Below are 19,718 nucleotides of genomic sequence, written 5' to 3'. Positions count from 1 at the left end.
CCAAGGGGTCTGAGGTGGGGCCTGAGAATGGGGAGTTCTAACAGGTTCCCATGGGATGCTCTTCATCTGGGACATTATTTGAGAGCCACTGCTTTGTGCTAAGTGCAGGATTTTTTTGTTTTGTTTTGAGACAGGGTCTCACTGTCACCCAGGCTGGAGTGCAGTGGTATAGTCATGGCTCACTGCAGCCTCAGTCTCCTGGGGTCAAGTGATCCTCCCACCTCAGCCTCCTGTGTAGCTGGGACCACAGGCATATGTCACCACACCCAGCTCATTTTTGTATTTTTTGTAGAGATGGGATTTTGCCACGTTGCCCAGGCTAAGTGCAGGATTTTAATGGGTAAGAACTTTCCAACTGGCAAATAAATGACACTGGACGAGGGTGTAACAGATCTGTTTACTCAGCAGTAGGACATCTTTAACCAAAATGAAAGTGCATTATTGTCTCATAGGATAAATTAGGGTAGGGAAGTATTATGAATCTCCTTTGAGCATATCTAAGTTTCTTTCTTTCTTTTTTTTTCTTTTTTTTTGAGACGGAGTCTCGCTCTGTCGCCAGGCTGGAGTGCAGTGGCGTGATCTCAGCTCACTGCAATCTCCGCCTCCTGGGTTCAAGCAATTCTTCTGCCTCAGCCTCCCGAGTAGCTAGGACTACAGGCGCCCGCCACCACGCCTGTCTAATTTTTGTATTTTTAGTAGAGATAGGGTTTCACCATGTTGACCAGGATGGTCTTGATCTCTTGACCTTGTGATCGGCCCACCTTGGCCTCCCAAAGTGCTGGGATTACAGGCATGAGCCACTGCGCTCGGCCAAGCATATCTAAGTTTCTTTTTTTTTTTTTTTTTTGAGACAGAGTCTTACTCTGTTGCCCAGGCTGGATTGCAGTGGCGTGATCTTGGCTCACTGCAAACTCTGCCTCCCAGTTTCAAGCCATTCTCCTACCTCAGCCTCCCGAGTAGCTGGGACTACAGGCACCCGCCACCACGCCCAGCTAATTTTTTTGTATTTTTAGTAGAGACAGGGTTTCACCGTGTTAGCCAGAATGGTCTCAATCTCCTGACCTCGTGATGTGCCTGCCTTGGCCTCCCAAAGTGCTGGGATTACAGGTGTGAGCCACGACGCCCGGCCGCATATCTAAGTTTCTTAAGGAAAGGAAATGTTGGCTCATGCCTGTGATCCCAGCACTTTGGAAGGTTGAGATGGGCAGATCACAAGGTCAAGAGATGGGACCATCCTGGCTAACACAGTGAAATCCCGCCTCTACTAAAAATACAAAAAATTAACCGGGTGTGGTGGCACACGCCTGTAGTTCCAGCTACTCAGGAGGCTAAGGCAGGAGAATCACTTGAACCTGGGAGGCGAAGGTTGCAGTGAGCCAAGATCGCGCCACTGCACTTCAGCCTGGGCAACAAGAGCGAAACTCCATCTAAAAAATAAAAACAATTTAAAAAAGATTTTATTCAGTGGAGGGAAATATATATATATATATATAAGGTCTCTAAAAATTTTTGATTGGTGTGCCTGGTACTGAAAAGGGCTTGGAGACTGATGTTTATTTTATACTACAGAGTAGATCTAAAGAATAATATTTTTTCTTTTTTTGAGGTTCTGGTTTTAATTTGGTGCTGATTTTTGCTGGCTAGAGTTCCCCTCTGGATCTCTGGGTTGCCTTGGTGACATTTTGGCCTTTATCACGTTGCTGTTGTTTTTGGGCCCGCAGCTCCACTGAAATGAGTTCTTACATGCAGGACTCAGGAGCTTGGCACTGGGTCTAGGGAAGCCCACGTTTGTGTGCCACGTGAGGAAGATGAGGGAGAGAAAATTAAGATACTACAGTCTGGCTCGTGGGACTTAAAAAAGTAGACAAAGGAGAAAGAACTGTCCCAAAAGGGTGTTGCTCCAGCTTACCTGCAGACCCTGCCAGTGGGTGCTGTCTAGAGGAAAGGGACCCTGGGGAGGTTGAAACCTTGTCCAAGGGCCAATTTTTCATCCTCATGTATCGTGACAGGACAAGGTGCTTCAGTTTCTGAAGACAAGTAATAGATTTGGGCATTAACAATGGTTATGGCATCCTTTGTTTTTTTTAAATTATAAAAGTAGATATTGGCCAGGCGCGGTGGCTCATGCCTGTAATCCCAGCACTTTGGGAAGCCAAGGTGGGTGAATCACCTTGAGGTCAGGAGTTCAAGACTAGGCCTGGCCAACATGGTGAAACCCCATCTCTACTAACAACACAAAAATTAGCCGGTTGTGGTGGCGGGCTCGTATAGTCCCAGCTACTCAGGAGGCTGAGGGTGGAGAACTGCTTGAACCCAGGAGCTGCTGCTGTGATTGTATCGCATGTAACTACAACAACAAAAATTTAATTTTTAAATGAAATCAGGATGTTAACAGTGATCACTGTGCTTATTTTGAGAAATAATTATAACAGGATATATTAATTGCAACCCCCGCAATAAGAAAAAACAAAAACCAAAACCCAACAATAAATAAGTAAAAAGTTGGCTTTCTCTCTACACCTCCCCTCCCCCCACCCCATGCTCCTGCCTGGGTGTCCTTTCAGTTACTCCTGTAGCGTTACTCCTGTAGCAGGGACATACAGTATGGCATGTGTCGCTCTTAGACTATTAGTGATCAAAATCCTAGTCACACCTCCAATGAAGACTTATTTTCCCTGCATTTTTGTATTCTGCCTATTTTTTGGCCTAAGAAGTAGCCAAGGGTGAATGTTTAAACCCCTTTCCATGAAATTGTTGCTGTGTTGAAGTCACTTTTTGTTTTGTGCAGTGTAAGAATGCACATTCCATTCTTTTTTTTTTTTTTTGAGACCGAGTCTAGCTCTATCACCCAGGCTGGAGTGCAATGGCATGATCTTGGCTCATTGCAACCTCTGCCTCCTAGGTTCAAGGGATTCTCCTGCCTCAGCCTCCCGAGAAGCTGGGATTACAGGCATGTGCCACTGCAGAGTAGCTGGGATTACAGGTGCACGGCATTGCACCCGACTAATTTTTTGTGTTTTTAGTAGAGGCAGTAGAGACATTTCACCATGTTGGCCAGGCTGGTCTTGAACTCCCGACCTTAGGTAATCCGCCTGCCTCAGCCTCCCAAAGTGTTAGGATTACAGGCGTGAGCCACGCGCCCGGCCTCTTTGTGCATTTAAAACACTGCCTTTGAAGGCTACTGGGGCTCTGGGAAACTCTGGGAGAGGTTACCAGCAGGTGGGTGGAAATCTGCTTGCCTGCTGCTGTTTTTTTATTTCTTCTAAGGCATATGTAGAGGAATCTTTGATAAGTTTTCAACTCACCTCTCTTGGAAGGAAGCTGTTTGGGTTGCCTGAGCAGGTTTTGTGTGAAAACCAACAAGAACTCAGATGATGAGAAGCAGCTTCTGTACAAGTCTGATTTCTCCAGCCTGGCCTGGGTGATCACAGTGGGTCCTGGGATGTTTAAACTGATGGTGCAGTCAACCATCAGCATTTAGTTCTGTGTTTACAGTCTTCTTACTCTGTTTCACTGGGCTCTTCGTTTTTGCTTTTCCTTCCTTCCTTCCTTCCTTCCTTCCTTCCTTCCTTCCTTCCTTCCTTCCTTCCTTCCTTCCTTCCTTCCTTCCTTCCTTCTTTCCTTCCTTCCTTCCATGTACTTTGCCCCTTTCTTTAAGGCAAATTAGCATGTAATGTGCAAACAAATCTCTCTGGCACTTAAGGAAGACCCCAAATCCCACTCCCTTTCTTCCCCTACTCCAAGAATTCACTACCCCTGGTTCAATTTTAGCTGAACCCGGAAACCTGTGATGTGACATGAGGGCTGAGAATTCCCAGATATGTTAATAGTTCTGGTCTTAGAAACTAAGTAAGTAAAAAAAAATTCCCTTGCCAGTAAGACGTAGGCTACATTTAAAATAATTTCTGACTGAAGGAGTCCTACGTACTGCTTGTCATATACATATGTAAAGATAATTTAAAACCCTAGGGTATACCCTTTTCAAATGCAGAGTTTATAGTTTCCCAGGGGAGGAGGGCAGGGGAGGAGTAACAGGGACCTTTGCTGTCTGTCTTCCAATCGCGATAGCTCGTTTTGGCTGTGAATTTCCCCCCTTCCCCTCCCCCTCCCGTTAATTAAATAAACGCTGGAAGCGTGTGTTTACCGCACACGACTCGGCCCTTGGGGAACACTTTTTCTACGTCGCTCCTACTCTTAAAGTCCTCAACTCTCAGAGGGTTGGAGAGCGGGCACCATGAGCTTCCAGTTCCTACGGGTGAGAAAAGAGGTGTCTGGGTGGAGGGCAGATGCGGCCCCGGAGGCTGGCAGAGAGGAGAGGCTGCGGGAGGACTCGCTGCGAAGGGCGAGGGGTGGCGCTGGGTGGGACGGGCGCCTGGGGGCGTGCAGGGTCGCTCCTGGGTGCTGCCCGGGCTGCCTGTCGCCCAGTACTGGAGCAGGAGGACGGGTCCGCGCAGCGTCTGGCAACAGTGGCCTGCTCCACGCCTGGCGGCGACCAAGATCTGAGTTAAAGCCGCCGGGCTTAGCTGGCCTGGAAGTGTGTGGTGACCCAGGACACGGAGCGGAGAAGGCCTCAGGGGACACGAGGCTCCCGCCTTAGTCCTCGGGCCTGCGCTCCGAGCGGTTAGGGTGCGTACGGTTGGGCTCCGGGATGTTAGTGGAGAGGTGACAGGAGTCTACCATCCCGCGGCCAAGCGTGCGAGGCCTCAGGCGGGCGGGGGTCCCCCGGGGCAGGGCAGAGGGGGAGTCCGGCATGTCTCTAACGGGCTCCCTAGAACCGCTAGGAAGGTGGCCTTCAACCCTAGGCACCTTTGCGGCTTTCAGGTAGTTGGGCAACTAAAAATTCACTTTTGCCTGCTGTGAAATGGGACAGGTGGTTGTCAGGTTAGAGACTGTGCCCACCAAGTCTCGTTTGGCGGGCCGGGACTGACGTGGACCCAGGCCCTCCTCGAAAGCTTGGGAACCTGTGGGCCCCTCAGCTCCTCGCCTCAATTTGCCTGTTTGAAAAAAAAGTTGTTTGCGAGGAAGAGGTAAAGGCTCAGAAGGTTCTAAAGGAAGAGCACGCGGCCTGACGCGGAGCGCAAAGAAGCGAGCAGTGAACTGAGTCTGGTCGGACCCAGACCAGAGGCGACTGTATGCGGCGGCCGCTTCGCGCCCTATTAAGGCAGTCTGTTATTTACGAAGATCATTTTTGTAATTATTTTGGAGTGGCTGTGACTTGATGTCTGTGGTGCCCCAGGGCGTGCCCTTACTGGACATAGATAGTTCAGGATGCCCTTTGATGCCAGTGTCGGTCCAGTGGGTGCCGCGAAGGGAGCGTGGCGGGCGTGAATGCTCCCTCCTCCTGGGTTTGCCGCAGGCCCCGGCCTTTCCACCCTGCTTGATCCTGACGGGTCTGCCACTTCCTGAGGTCCCTACCGGCGCTCACGTTTTACCGAGAGGCGGGACAAACGCCCGGCGCGTGGCGCGGAGTCTGCGAAAGCGCTCGGGGGCCTCCATCTTCTGCTCGGGCGCCCCCTCCCTGGGGCGGGAAGAGGAGTCGCAGATCTGCCCGAATCTTGCTCTACCCGCCTGGCCGCCTTCTTCCGTCTGGGGTGGGGACAGGGGCGGCGGATGACTCAGGCCTAGGGTCGGGAGCCCTGTTTCCAAAGGCACCAGCTCGCGCCTCTTTGGAAGTGGCGCGCAGTTGGGGCGCTCCTGTTGTTGCAGAGGCCTGGTCTGTGGTTTCATAGGGGCGTGGGACCAGGGCTTCCAGGGAGTATGTGAGTTTAGGCTCCCTAGGGGGCGGTAGAGGGGACCCCCGACAACCTTCCACACTCTTCTCCAGGCGGCTGCGAGGCCTCCGGGCTCCAGAAGGGTCCGCTTCCGCGGGCGCCGGCTGTCTTGAGCGCGGCCACGCAGTCCGCGTCTTCACGTGGGCAAGGGGCGGGGACGTTGGAGGGAGGCTGTGTTGGATGCTGGAGCCTTCGGTTCCCGGCTGTCTGCTGAGCAGAAAAGTTGAAGTCAAGGAAGGGTTGAGGCTTCCTCACAAGGGCGCGCGCGTGCCTGGGTGCCGGCCCAGAAGTCGAGAGTGTGCGTATTCGGGAAGGGTCTCCTGTGCCAAGAAGACAGAGGATTTGTTCTAGCCGCCTTCCTTAAAGAGGGCTCGTAGGTTGCGCTCCAGTTCGAGCGCTTACCCATTGCAAACCGGGCAGCGCCGGGGTCCAGGGAAGCTCCTTGGGAAAGAATGGCCTTTGCCAAGCGGTTCCGGATCCTCTGGGTCCTTTGGGTCCAGAGAACGGCGCTGCGCGAGCCCTCAGTGCCAATCGGCTCCCTTCGCCTCCTGCGTAGACGCTCCCAGGCGGGAAGCCATCTCCGTTCCTCCGGGCGGCTTTGGCTAGCGTTGCTGCGGGAAAGGAGAGCCAGGGCCTGCGATGGGGGATGAGCACCTTCTTGCCCATTCCGGGCCCCAGCGTGCCGGAGGTAAAGTTGCCAGCACAGACGAGACAACTTGTTCAAGCTGCACCGCAGGCCGGGTCAGAGAATAAAACCAAGGGCTAGAAGGCCCAGAATGTGGGACAGCCCAGCGGCACCCGTCAGGGAGTTCCAGGCGCCCGAAGGAGGCGCCGCACCCTTCCTCTGGCGAATCTAGGACCCCATCTTCCTGAACCTGGGCTCTGGAGTGCCTGCGGGCCTAGGTCTAATTTCTGCTTCTGGCAGGTGTCCCCCTCCCCCGCCGCTAATACCAGGAGCGCTGCTTCTGCAGTAACTTATTTTACCCCCAGACGCCTGTTTTGGGACCGAAGTGTCAGGGTCCTGTGTGTCTTTTATGCACTGTTCTCCTTAGTGCAAAGCCCCGCAGACATGCTTGGCCGAAAAGTCTCAGTGGTTTCAACTTCCAGATTTTGTTCTCGCATCTGGTTGGAAAATCACTCGGATTTGGCTGCTAAGGCCGGGGGAAAGTTTCCCTTGGACGACGCCTATTATTATTATTATTATTATTTTCTTTTAGGCCCACCTGGGTCTAAATAAATGCTAAAAGTCAAGCGAACCTGAGAAGGAACCGCGAGGCAGTGGATGCCACCATTCTGTGGATGGGAGAGTCAAGTCTACTCCAGGTGCGGGCACAGTCCTGATAGGCATTGATTATTGCAAAATTGTATTCAGTATCAAATAGAAATAGTCTTCTCCTCTAATCCCCTCAGAATGTTTAAATCCAGCCCAGGGAGCCAGTTGGGGCGTCCCAACAAATACGACCTCGAGAATTAGCGATGTTCCCCTTGCAATGGAAGTCAATTGCTGCGTAATAACTAAGCCAAAGAATTTCGTTAGTTTAAATTTTAAAAATTAATACTGCACTTTGCTTTCAAGTTTGGGTGGCAAGTACCGGAGGGGAGAGGGAAGCAGCGTTTGTGTGGAAGGAAGTTTCGTTTTCTGCCTCAACATGTGGGACCTAGGTGTCTACCTCTCCAGTCGAGGGCTCTCTGCGCGCTCTCTCCCCACTTATGCACCTCCTCACCCCCACCTTACTCGTAGCGCTCGGGTTTTATTCCTGCCCGGCGCTTCTTTCCCAGGGTGATAGAGGGTGAGTAGAGGCTTCTGAGTGACCGGCCCGCCGGAGGCAGCTGCCGAGCCGGCCTTCCGCAGGGCAGGGCAGGGCCGGGCCGCTGGGCTGGTCCAGTGCGCGCGAGTTCCCCCCTCCCCGCCCCGGCCTCAGCCAGCCGCGGGAGATGCGCTTCGGGCAACAGCGGCGAGACGCCGCTCTCCGCAACTCCTGGGCGGGTAGGACCGTCTGCTGCCTCTGCGGCCCTTGGGGCAGACTCCCCAGGAGTCCTTTCCTCTCTCCTCCCGTCCCGGGGCCAGGACCGCGCTGTGCCCACGGAGGGAACTGGGCGTATCTGGTGGATTGGGGCTCCAGTTGCATGATCCCAGCTCAGACCTTAAGCCTCAGTGGGAAGTAGGTGGGATGGGATGTGTTTTTAGGAGATGAGGAGACCCCGGTTGTTGAGTCGCTCCCCGAATGCGCAGATTCTTAACTCCAGGTGACATCCGTCTTTTGGAGGACCCAGTGAAGGCCGTTTAGGCGAAAGAGGGGTGGGTTTCAGTATTTGGATCCCTTCCTCCAGCCCTGCCAATCTAAGGTGTGCTTACGGTGGAGGTGACAGAAGGAAGGCGCGTCGGGGGACCCAGGCCTCGCAGGTCTTCGGCTGTCAACGAGGCACCGCCCATTGACTCCGCTCTTAGTCCCTCACAGCGTGGGGCTCGGCGCGGCGCCAGGCCCGGGTGCGGGGCGGAGCTAGACTGGGACTGGCTGGGGGCCGCCCCGCCCGGCGCCTGGGCCTCCGTGCCGGCCCCCGGGGAGGAGTTATGATAATTTCCTTCTCATTAAGGCGCTCCGGTCCCCCGGCTATCGCAGGGCACACAGTTCGGGCGCGGCTTTCCCTGTCCACCGCAGCGGTCTTTACACCCGCGGCGGCAGCATCTACGCTCGCAGAGCCGCCGATGCGCGTCCAGTGACCCGTACAGCAAGGCCCGCGCGAGGCGGGGGCGGCGGCAGACGCCTGGTCACCGTGACCCCGATTTTGGATTTACCGCTTGGGGGTTGGGGGGAGCCTGGATTTAACTGGCGATTGTTTTGGGGGACGCCGGACGCCATGTTGTGGAAAATAACTGATAATGTCAAGTACGAAGAGGACTGCGAGGTGAGCTGGGGCTCCGGGGTGCAGCCCCGCCCCGCCGAGGAGAGTCCGGGAGGCAGGGGCCACTGGACCGAGGTCGGGAACGAGGGCACAAGAGCCCTGGCCTCTCGGTGGGACGGGATTCACTTCTCCGGACACCCCTTAGTCCATTTCTGCAGAGTCCCTTTCCCGTATAGGGCCTTTTCCTAAATGGCCTGCCCTCGGGAACGAGGCCTGGAAAGAGAATGGCAAATCCCACCCACACAGCTTACCGGGCGCTTTCCTAAGCGGCAAACAGCCCTGCTTCCCGTTTTCTCGGAAAAGTGCCCCGTCTGCAACCCTCAGACGTGGCTTTTACGCACGAAGTCTCCGTCCCAAGGGGTCAGATGAGGCTACCTGCCAGCGACACCTTGGCGGACACTCCTCCAAGGCCGGCTTGTCACCTGCCCCGCTACCTCCTCGGGGAAGCACGAAAACAACCGAAGTTTGGCTTTCAAAAGAAGTGGGGGCTGGGGAGTGTGTGTGTGGGGGTGCCCGAGGCCAGATGGGGCCGTAAGCGCTCGCGAGTGCTCCAGCCTGTCGGACAGGTTGAGCTAGAGTTTCGGAGAGTGGGAGGGAGGGAGGCGGCGAGCGGGAAGAGGAAGAAGACTCAGGCAGCGCTAGGCGAGCTGCGGCGCGCTGGGAGCGCGGAGCCGGGGCCACGGACTCGTGGGAACTCATTGCGCCTCCGGGCCCTGGAGGGGCTGCCCCTGCCCGCAAGCCCGGGCGCTTCCGCCAGGAGGCGACAGCGCCATGTTCCTCCAGGTTCCCGGCGCCCCGAGACCCCTGGGCAGATGGGGTCCCGCATCCTTTTGAAACTAAGTCGGGCCGCCCAGGGGCGAGGGAAAGTGCGCGGACAAGGCTGCCCAATTTCCAGGGTCCTTCATGCCTCCTCTGCGCCCGGATGTGCGAGAACACTGCCCTTGGCCGTGCAGGGCACCCCCACTTACTACTCCCCTCGGCTGGGCCCGGCCAGCATGGAGGGCCGCCCTGTGCGCGCGCTCCCTCATCACTCCCTAGGGCGGGGCAGGGTGGCGGGCCCTGCTTTGCGAGCGCCGCCGGCCCGGAGGTCTTTGTCCCGAGGGCGTGGAAGGGGAGGGTCCCGGGGGCGGGGGAGGTGCGCATGTCCCGCGCCGCGCGGTCCGTCCGCGCCTGCCGCGCTGCCACCTCCAGCAGTTCCTGCGCCATGGGCGGGCTTCACGAGATCGCTCTGCACCGGGCGTCCAGCTCCTTCGCCCCGGGCTCCGGCTTTTTCGCCGCGGGCTCCGGCCCTGTCCTTTTCTGGCCCAAGACCCAGGGTTCGGACTTGGCGCCTCCGAGCGCCTCGGGCTTCGGAGCAGCGCCCAGACCTTCGCCGCCGGGCTTTGAGAACTCGTTCCCCCAGGTCTTTCACCAGACTCTCCTCCCTCCGCGCACTCTTTGCTTACAACGAAATCCTCGGGGCGCATTGCCCCCGGGTACCTTCCGACCCTGGGCAAGCCCCGCCGGGTTGGGTGGGGTTGGTCCCCTGGGGCCCTTCGCGCAGCCAGGCGACGCCGGCCAGTTCGCACTAGCGGGGTTTCGCACTAACGGGGTCTCCCTTTTTTTTTTTCTCTTCCAGGATCGCCACGACGGGAGCAGCAATGGAAATCCGCGAGTCCCCCACCTCTCCTCCGCCGGGCAGCACCTCTACAGCCCCGCGCCACCCCTCTCCCACACCGGAGTCGCCGAATATCAGCCGCCACCCTACTTTCCCCCTCCCTACCAGCAGCTGGCCTACTCCCAGTCGGCCGACCCTTACTCGCATCTGGGGGAAGCGTATGCCGCCGCCATCAACCCCCTGCACCAGCCGGCGCCCACAGGCAGCCAGCAGCAGGCCTGGCCTGGCCGCCAGAGCCAGGAGGGAGCGGGGCTGCCCTCGCACCACGGGCGCCCGGCCGGCCTGCTGCCCCACCTCTCCGGGCTGGAGGCGGGTGCGGTGAGCGCCCGCAGGGATGCCTACCGCCGCTCCGACCTGCTGCTGCCCCACGCACACGCCCTGGATGCCGCGGGCCTGGCCGAGAACCTGGGACTCCACGACATGGCTCACCAGATGGACGAGGTGCAGGTGAGCGGCGCCGCGGCTCCTGCCCGGACCTGTTCGCCCTAAGGCCTTCTGCCCCCACCCTGCACCCCTCTAGGCTCCCCCGAACTTAAGGGAATTTTGTCCTCTCTCCCCCAGAATGTCGACGACCAGCACCTGCTGCTGCACGATCAGACAGTCATTCGCAAAGGTAACTAGCAAGGTGGCATCCTGTTTCTCTGGTCACACGGTCTGGGCTTGTGAAGTTGACTGGCAAGGTTGGGGGTATTAACGTGGGACATTTGTGGTAGAAGGGACTGAAGGGGTTTCGTGGAAGCTAGATTTTAGGAGTGAGAGGAGGGGATTTCCCTCCGACCTCCTAGGCGCTGTCTCTTAATTTCCGGATTTGTTACTGCCTAGTTTTTTTTCTTGGAAAAATGTTACTCCTTGAATTCCAGTGGGTGTTTCACAATGTGAGAGAAAGTCTTCCAGAGTGAGTGAACACTGATTTAATTTGGAAAACAACAACAAAAAAGTCACAGTCACACCTTCCTTGAGTGGTTGGTTCTGTAACAAATTTTAATTGTTGAGTAAGTTGTGATTTTATTTTTGATTTCAAACACGTGTATGTAAAACCTCCTTAAATCTGACCTGCAAGAAAAGTTTTTAAGCAATTTGGCCTACCAAATGAATACCTCTAAAAGGAACTGAGCTTGGAATGATCTGTCAGAGGGAGGGTTTTGCAGGATGGGGGAGGAGGGGATTTGGAAAACTGGATTACTTGGTGAGTGAGTGGTTTATGAAATTAAGTTACTTAACTGACAGGATTACCATTTTGACTATTTTGGGAAATAGAGTAGATCTAAATTGAAGGTAGTTACAGTCTGTTACTTGAACTGCTTAAATAGATTGAAGATGGAGGAAAAATTGATTTTGAAGAAAGACTCAGAAAAGACTAAAAATTTTCAGTAAACTTAGAACCTATTAGTTTGGATGATTAAATTTACTGTGATCAATTGCATTGAAAAATTTTGGCAAAGAATCTTAATGTGTCCTATGAGTTTGGTTGTTCTTGGGTGGGGAAAAAACTCACCGTTTATTTAGTATTGAAGCAGTCTTCTGAAAACAAATGTTCTAATTAAATAGTTTTCAGCAGCTGCTAGGGGAAAAAAAAAGAGAAAGAAACTCTCCAAGCTTGGGATCTTCACTAATTAACTTCCCAAGGTGTTAACTTGTGAATTTCAGATTAGATTTGTCTCTGAAGTAGGGGTTTTTTAAAAAAGTCAGCCATGGCCAGGTGCAGTGGATGACCCTGGTAATTTTGGGGAGGCCAAGGCAGGCAGATCACTTGAGGTCAGGAGTTTGAGACCAGCCTGGCTAAAATGATGAAACCCCATCTCTACTAAAAATACAAAAAATTAGCTGGATGTAGTGGTGGGCGCCTGCTGGAGAATCACTTGAGCCCGCAGGCTGAGGCTGCAGTGAGCAGACATCAGACCTCTGCACTCCAGCCTGGGCCACAGAGTGAGACTCTGTCAAAAAAAATGTCGGCCTGCAGTGGATCGTGGAGTGCGCAACGATGCTTGTCTGAAGATCACTTTCCGCTTTGCTTAGTGCTTTTGAAAAGGTCTCTTTTGCTCAGAGAGAGCTCTTGTGACTGCCAGCTCTGACCTTCATTCACAGGTCCCATTTCCATGACCAAGAACCCTCTGAGCCTCCCGTGTCAGAAGGAGCTGGTGGGGGCCGTAATGAACCCCAGCGAGGTCTTCTGCTCAGTCCCTGGAAGACTGTCCCTCCTCAGCTCTACGTCTAAATACAAAGTGACAGTGGCTGAAGTACAGAGGCGACTGTCCCCACCCGAATGCTTAAATGCCTCATTACTGGGAGGTGTTCTCAGAAGGTACTTGGGGAACAATTCTGGGCATGGTGGTTGGGTAGTTGAAGGTGAGTGTATCAGAGGCCCAGGAGGTATTTTTAACGTTTATGTGACTTTATGCCTAACACTGAATTCTAATCAGGTTAGAGTTTTTAGTACATTTCTTCTCTTTTAGAAAGTGCCAAATGTGGGAGGAAGTGCTAAAACAGCGCTCACAAATTCTCATTTGGTTAGAATTTGATCCCATGTATGAAGTGATAGCATCTGTATTGAGGGGAGGTGGGGAGCACCCTGGGTTTCTTCCCCAGGGAGTTTTTGTGGGGCTGTTGTAGTTTCACAAGTGAAAATGTATCTGCTCCCGTACAATTTGAAATATTCTGTGCTGCAAAGTTTGATGCTAGGAAAGATTGATTTTGTATCTTACAGGACTAATTAAAAGAGGACCCTGCTATCACTTTTCATTATGGTGCACATGATGTAGATAGTCTTTGACGGATTTCAGCTTTGACAGCAGCACTTTAGGAGTTTAGAATTTTTAAAGTGTGTGTGTGTGTGTTTTTTTTCTTTTTGAGAGTAACCAGTCAATTTTTTTTTTTCTTAGAGCCAAGTCGAAAAATGGAGGCCGGTCCTTGCGGGAGAAGTTGGACAAGATTGGGTTGAATCTTCCTGCTGGGAGACGGAAAGCTGCTCACGTGACTCTCCTGACGTCCTTAGTAGAAGGTCAGTGGGGTTTTGTTTTTGGTTTGTGACGTTTTTAATTTGTGCCCGTGTCTTTAATACTTCTTGCAGAAAAACTAGAAAACAACTCTTAAAACTTGGTTGCAAGTGCAGATGAAAGCAACTGGAATTGTCCTCTAAGTTTATTGCAATGAATCACAGTTAATTTTATCGAATAAGTTAACATTTAAGTATCTGGCTGCTCAGGTAGGCGCTTCTGTATTCCCCAGAGAATCAGTGTTGGAAAGAAACTGGTTTTCCTAACCTAAGAGACCATACTCTAGGGGTGTCGGCATTTCCTGTTAAATGAACCAGTTTTTTTTGAAAGATAACAGCTGATCATTTGGTACACCTTGAATAAAAGCTGGTTACTTACTGGTGAGCAGAAGTACTGCTTCTGGGTTTTGTAGCTGTGGGTTATTTTGTAGCTGAGGATTGTGGTCAGTGAAGAGAACCTCTTGTACACAATATGACTGGGCCCGATTCACAGTTCTTTTCTTTCCTCCTATCCAAAGAAACTAATCGAACCCCTGGCCCATGCACAAGTTCTTCTCACCAGTGCTAAGATAGTAGGACATAGCATTTCAGTTTCTTGAATGGGGGGCCCTTTTACCCCAACCTGGACAGTAGCCAAGAATGCAACACAACCTTTAAAAGAAGCTGAAGGGAAAGTAAAATCATTTTTTAAAAACAAAACAAAGCACGTTGTTACTGCTCCCAGGAGGAGTTGGACGCTGAGAGAGGCTTAGGGCTCTCACTATGGGCAGGGGAAGCCGAGGAGAAACGGGCTCCCCGTGGCAGTACCCTCTTTTGAAGACTTACTTTCTTTCCTTGCTCTGATGGCGTGACTGTGGTGCTCAAAGAGACTTGGCAGAGTCCCTGCTCTACCTTTTACGAGTGCCTTTGGAGGTCAGGGCAAGGAGAAAGGAGCTGCCTGTCTGAGAACAGCTGTCCTGCCTGTAGAATCGGCGGTTGGTTCTGCTGGGGTTTCTTGCGAGCCAGGCAGGGTGATTGAATAAGAAAGTGTGTTCCAGAACAATGGCTCTCCAAGGCTGCTTCAGTCAACCCAGGGGGCCCCTCCACCATCTGGGTTTTTGAAAAACTCACCAGTCCTGCGCCCGGGAGCCAGGGAGGGTTCCTTTTGGATGGGAGATCACTCCCTTGGTTGTCTCCCTCAGTTCTTCCACTGGCTCGGACGGGGAAAAGGGTGCTCCAAGTTGGTGTTTAGGAAACACACACCTCCCATCTTTTTAAAAGAAACACTCTAGAGATCTGCCCCTTCAGTAAGAAGGCGCTGTTAAAAAAACAGTGAAGTGTCAGACGTTGTCGTCGTTTTATAGAGAAGTGACTAGTTTGCTTTTGTCAAACATGTTTATAGCCCTTAAATTTTTCTGCTTCCCCCAAATGATACTACTTCATATAAAGAGAAAACATGGGTGTGTTTGATTATCTGTTGAGCAGAGGACTGGTAAACATTTTTCAAGTTTATTCGTATCAGTATCCATGGGGCTCTGGTTCCAGATTCCATACCAAAACCTGAAGATGTTCAAAATGTTATATTTGTTATATAACCTACGCACATCCTTCCTTATAGTTTAAATCATCTCTACATCAATTACTTATATATACCTAACACTATGTAAATGCTGTGTAAATAGTTGTTACATTGTATTGCTCAGGGAATAATGGCAGAAGTCTGTGTTTAGTACAGACACAACCATTCATTATTTCCCCCCTGAATATTTTCAATCTGAAGTTGGATGAATATAGATTCGGAACCCATGGATACAGAGGGCTGACTTGACTGCAGTTAAAAGTTTCAAAGTCTTTTCTGCTCACATTGTGGGATCTCCACCCTCTATTCCTGGGGTGGAGGACCTACTGAGAATCCCTAGAAAGTTCTACCTGCCAGCTGAGTTCTCTGCCCTGTATATGATTTCATTCTTGCATGCAATGTGTGACTGGTAGACAGTGAATACTAGAAAGAGAGAAAATGGGGGCCGGGTGCAGTGGCTCATGTCTGTAATCCCTGGCATGAGCCATCGGGTTGAGACCAGGAGTTCAAGACCAGCCTGGCCAATGTGGCAAAACTCTGTATCTACTAAAAATACAAAAATTAGCTGGGTATGGTGGTGCATGCCTGTAATCCCAGCTATTCGGGGGGCTGAGGCATGAGAATTGCTTGAGTACCGGAGGTGGAGTTTGCAGTGAGCTGAGATTGGGCCACTGCACTCCAGCCTGGGCAACAGAGCAAGACTACATCTCAAAAAAAAAAAAAAAAAAAGAGGAAAAGGGTAGTTTGGTGTCAGTGACCACCAGCCACCTTAAAACCTGTTGCTGATTATTCTAGGTGAAGCTGTTCATTTGGCTAGGGACTTCGCCTATGTCTGTGAAGCCGAATTTCCTAGTAAACCAGTGGCAGAATATTTAACCAGACCTCATCTCGGAGGACGAAATGAGATGGCAGCTAGGAAGAACATGCTATTGGCGGCCCAGTAAGTATCTGAACTTGAATTTGATGATGACTCAATGCTCCAGACCTTGAGGTTGAGAAGATTCCCCCTCCACAGTCCCGATGGCTCAACAAAGAAATATTCTTGAAATAAAATAGGGCGGAGCAAAAAGAAATGGCAAGGAAGCTTCTTTTACAAAGTCAAATACATTAACTTTTGTCTGATTTAGAAGAGTGCATGACTCAGCCATGAGTACTTTTGAGCTGCTTAGTTATTCAGCTCAAAATAGTTGAGCTGCCCTTTCATTATTGTGTTTGCATACTTCCAAAAATGTGTTGAAAACCCGATTTGTTTTGTCACAACCAGTAAAGAGAGATTGTGTGCCTTCTACGCCTGATAGCAAGACTTTTGTCTTTCAAATGTAAAGATCAGGGTGGGTTTGTAGGAGATGTGGGCAAATTAGCTGTCTCGAAAACGACTTAATGCAGCTGTGGATTTTCTCATAGAAACCAACAGCAAGTTGATTTTAAAATCATGGTAAATGAAGCAGAACTAGTCAAGCCAGGAAATGGGGTAAAAGAGAGCGCAGTGAACCAGGCTGTGTCAGGAGTGAGAGTTTCAGGGGGATGCTTCATTCTCCGGGTTCCTCAGGGAATTTGTTCATTGGAACCAACTTGTACCAAGGTAAACTGTCCCTTAAGCTTTGGGTTGGAATCCAGGCCCCACTACTTTTACCAGTCCTGGTGACCTTGGCCAGTTAGCTGGGGTTAAGTTAATCCTGTTATCTTTTCTAATTGCGTGAGGATTAAACAAGATAGTGCTTTAAAACAGCTTAACTCAGGGCCTGGCGCAGAATAGGTGCTAAGCGCAGCAGTTGGCTATTAGTATTAAATTCTCCTTCCTTGGTTGAAGCGGTTCTGCTTGCCTCCCAGGCGTCATCCTCAGGGTAGTTGGTTCTATGCTCTTGACCTGTAAGGAGCTAGATGGAACTCACGGAGTCAACTGACTGTCTTCACAGGCAACTGTGTAAAGAATTCACAGAACTTCTCAGCCAAGACCGGACACCCCACGGGACAAGCAGGCCCGCCCCAGTCTTGGAGACGAACATACAGAACTGCTTGTCTCATTTCAGCCTGATTACCCACGGTTTTGGCAGCCAGGCCATCTGTGCCGCGGTGTCTGCCCTGCAGAACTACATCAAAGAAGCCCTGATTGTCATAGACAAATCCTACGTGAACCCCGGAGACCAGAGTCCGGCTGATTCTAACAAAACCCTGGAGAAAATGGAGAAGCACAGGAAATAAAATTGGGATGAAGAAAGGTTCGGAGAGTCGGGAAGGAACAGGACTGCAAAAATCCTTCTCCACCGCACAGACTGGGAACCCCTCTTGGCCTGGGGGAAGAGTTTCTTACCTACCTTACTCTTTAAGGGGTCTTCACTGGTTCTGGATCGCAGCGATCACCCGCTCCTGGATTCCTTAGTTGCTTCTCTAGCGCTGAGCTGTCTCCTAACTTTGGACCTATTATCAGAAGGTGACAAGTACTGGCTCTTTATTCATTAAGCTTTTATTATTATTATTTTTGAACCCCATTCTTTCCTTCTCTGAAACTGGTGCTACGAGTTTTAGAATCTTTTAAATACATTCCCTGGGCTAACAGACCCACACACTTAGCCATTGAAATGTCAGATTGATGTGTTCTAGATCAACAGATGAACAATTCCTTTTTTTTTTTTCAGTGTTAAGGTAATGGCTGGTTTTTGTGTTCGCTAAATATTTACCTTGAAAAAAAGAAAATGTGTATCTAGCTTCTTCGGAGATCAAGTCCTCTGGTAGGAGGCAAAGGTTCTATCTGCTTAGCAACTAGTTAATACGTGGTATTTGACACACTCTAAACCCCGTGTTCAAAGGGGGCCTTCTGGTTTTAGCAAACTTGTAGAAAACGAAGCCTGCTGATGATTTTTTTCCTCCCCTCCCCTTTTTTTTTTAACTTTGAAAGTTAACTCTTCAAATGGGAGACTCTTGGAAATGACATGTTCCTTTAAGGTACTGAAGCTTTATTTGCATATTTATTTCAGATGTTTCGAGTAAACTTGAAAAGGGTAGGCATGAAGCAATTTGTGCTGCTTGTCACCCCCAAGTCCCCGTGGAGGTTCTGTATTTTAAGAAACAGTGCGTTGAGTGTACAGATTTTATTTATGCATAATTTAATGGGGTCTGTAAATACTGGTGCACTTCTTACAACTTTTTTGAGACATGGGATCCAATTTTAATATTAACTTTTAATGGTGATGGGGTAATCTATAACACATCGTAAGCTTTTATTCATATATATACAGGGTATTAAGAATTAGAGGATGCTGGGCTCTGTTCTTAGCTTGGAAGATTCTATTTAATTGAAGCTCTCTGTTCAGAAAGCAATAACTTTGTCTCGTTCCTGTTGGGCTGAACCCTAAGGTGAGTGTGCAGTACAGTGTGTGTGGGTGAAGTGGAGATTTGGAATTGAACTCTCTGCCTGTAAATGTTCCCCAAATAATTGTTGTGTGTATGATAAGTGTATAATAAAAGTATTCTTGTTAGAATTGGAAAGTCTGGCTATAGGTTTTTTTTTTTTTTTTTTTTTAGTCTTTCGGGTGAATGGAATTAGGGCAGAGCTGATTTATGGCTTGACTGTGGCTTAGTTAATACCCTGAGCAGGCAAGTTTTGTGTGTGGTTGGGGAGGAACCTGAAGTTTCATTTTCTCTCCCTAGTGAGACTGTTCAGCTACCCCAGGTCTTACGTTCTCATCAATGTCTCTCAACTGCAGGTGGATAGAATCATCTTCCCCACCCTGGAGGGGTTGGGAAATGCCTGAGGGACAGTTTATTGACTCTAAGAGGGGCCGGTGTTTTGGGAACAATGTCTCATGGAAGGTTACTCTATTGAGAACAGGTACACTGACATACCGTACTCAGTATACTGTACACTGGTCAAGAATGGAAGTGAAATGATTATGGATTTCCTTTGGGTAGGTGTTTCTTTTTTTTTTTTTTTTTTTTTTTTTTTTTTTTTGAGACGGAGTCTCGCTCTGTCACCCAGGCTGGAGTGCAGTGGCCGGATCTCAGCTCACTGCAAGCTCCGCCTCACCCAGGCTGGAGTGCAGTGGCCGGATCTCAGCTCACTGCAAGCTCCGCCTCCCGGGTTTACGCCATTCTCCTACCTCAGCCTCCCGAGTAGCTGGGACTACAGGCGCCCGCCACCTCGCCCAGCTAGTTTTTTGTATTTCTTAATAGAGATGGGGTTTCACCGTGTTAGCCAGGATGGTCTCGATCTCCTGACCTCGTGATCCGCCCGTCTCGGCCTCCCAAAGTGCTGGGATTACAGGCTTGAGCCACCGCGCCCGGCCTCTTTTTTTTTTTTTTAAGGTGAAGTCTCACTCTTCTCCCCCAGGCTAGAGTGCAATGGCACGTTCTCGGCTCACTGCAACTTCCGCCTCCCAGGTTCAAGCAATTCTCCTGCCTCAGCCTCCCGAGTAGCTGGGATTACAGGTGCGCACCACCACGCCCGGCTAATTTTTGTATTTTAAGTAGAGACAGGGTTTCACCATGTTGGCCAGGCTGGTCTCAATCTCCTGACCTCAGGTGATCTGCTCGCCTTGGCCTCCCAAAGTGCTGGGATTACAGGTGTGAGCCACCACGCCTGGCTAAGTAGGTGTTTCTTAGGAGGACTTGGCATTCACTCGAATGCAAGCAGTGGAAGTGTAGCATGTCAGTGTTTTCTTTTTTTTTTTTTTTTTTTTTTTTGAGACGGAGTCTTGCTCTGTCACCCAGGCTGGAGTGCAGTGGCCGGATCTCAGCTCACTGCAAGCTCCTCCTCTCGGGTTCACGCCATTCTCCTGCCTCAGCCTCCCGAGTAGCTGGGACTACAGGCACCCGCCACTTCGCCCGGCTAGTTTTTTG

General features: G+C 51.0%; 1 protein-coding gene across 1 annotated transcript; it reads left to right on the top strand.

The window, feature by feature from the left end:
* Window positions 1-8,397: 8,397 nt before the first annotated feature.
* LOC105470621 (transcription factor AP-2 gamma) lies at window positions 8,398-18,330 on the top strand. The gene is made up of 7 exons (XM_011722779.3): window positions 8,398-8,678; window positions 10,294-10,779; window positions 10,894-10,945; window positions 12,418-12,634; window positions 13,212-13,330; window positions 15,678-15,822; window positions 16,799-18,330. The coding sequence occupies exons 1-7, from the start codon at window positions 8,631-8,633 to the stop codon at window positions 17,082-17,084; spliced, it is 1,353 nt and encodes a 450-aa protein (XP_011721081.1). The 5' UTR covers window positions 8,398-8,630; the 3' UTR covers window positions 17,085-18,330.
* Window positions 18,331-19,718: the final 1,388 nt, after the last annotated feature.

The sequence above is a fragment of the Macaca nemestrina genome, chromosome 15 (assembly GCF_043159975.1).
Source record: "Macaca nemestrina isolate mMacNem1 chromosome 15, mMacNem.hap1, whole genome shotgun sequence".
Classification (NCBI taxonomy): domain Eukaryota; kingdom Metazoa; phylum Chordata; class Mammalia; order Primates; family Cercopithecidae; genus Macaca; species Macaca nemestrina.
Note: the sequence above shows the minus strand (reverse complement) of the source record. Positions and strands in the feature narration are given on the sequence as shown.

Excerpts from the sequence above, each read along its gene's own strand:
- LOC105470621 (XM_011722779.3), top strand. The coding sequence starts at position 8,631 with ATGTTGTGGAAAATAACTGATAATGTCAAGTACGAAGAGGACTGCGAG. Across the intron at positions 8,679-10,293 it reads AGTACGAAGAGGACTGCGAG|GATCGCCACGACGGGAGCAG; the intron begins GTGAGCTGGGGC and ends TTTCTCTTCCAG. Across the intron at positions 10,946-12,417 it reads TCAGACAGTCATTCGCAAAG|GTCCCATTTCCATGACCAAG; the intron begins GTAACTAGCAAG and ends CTTCATTCACAG.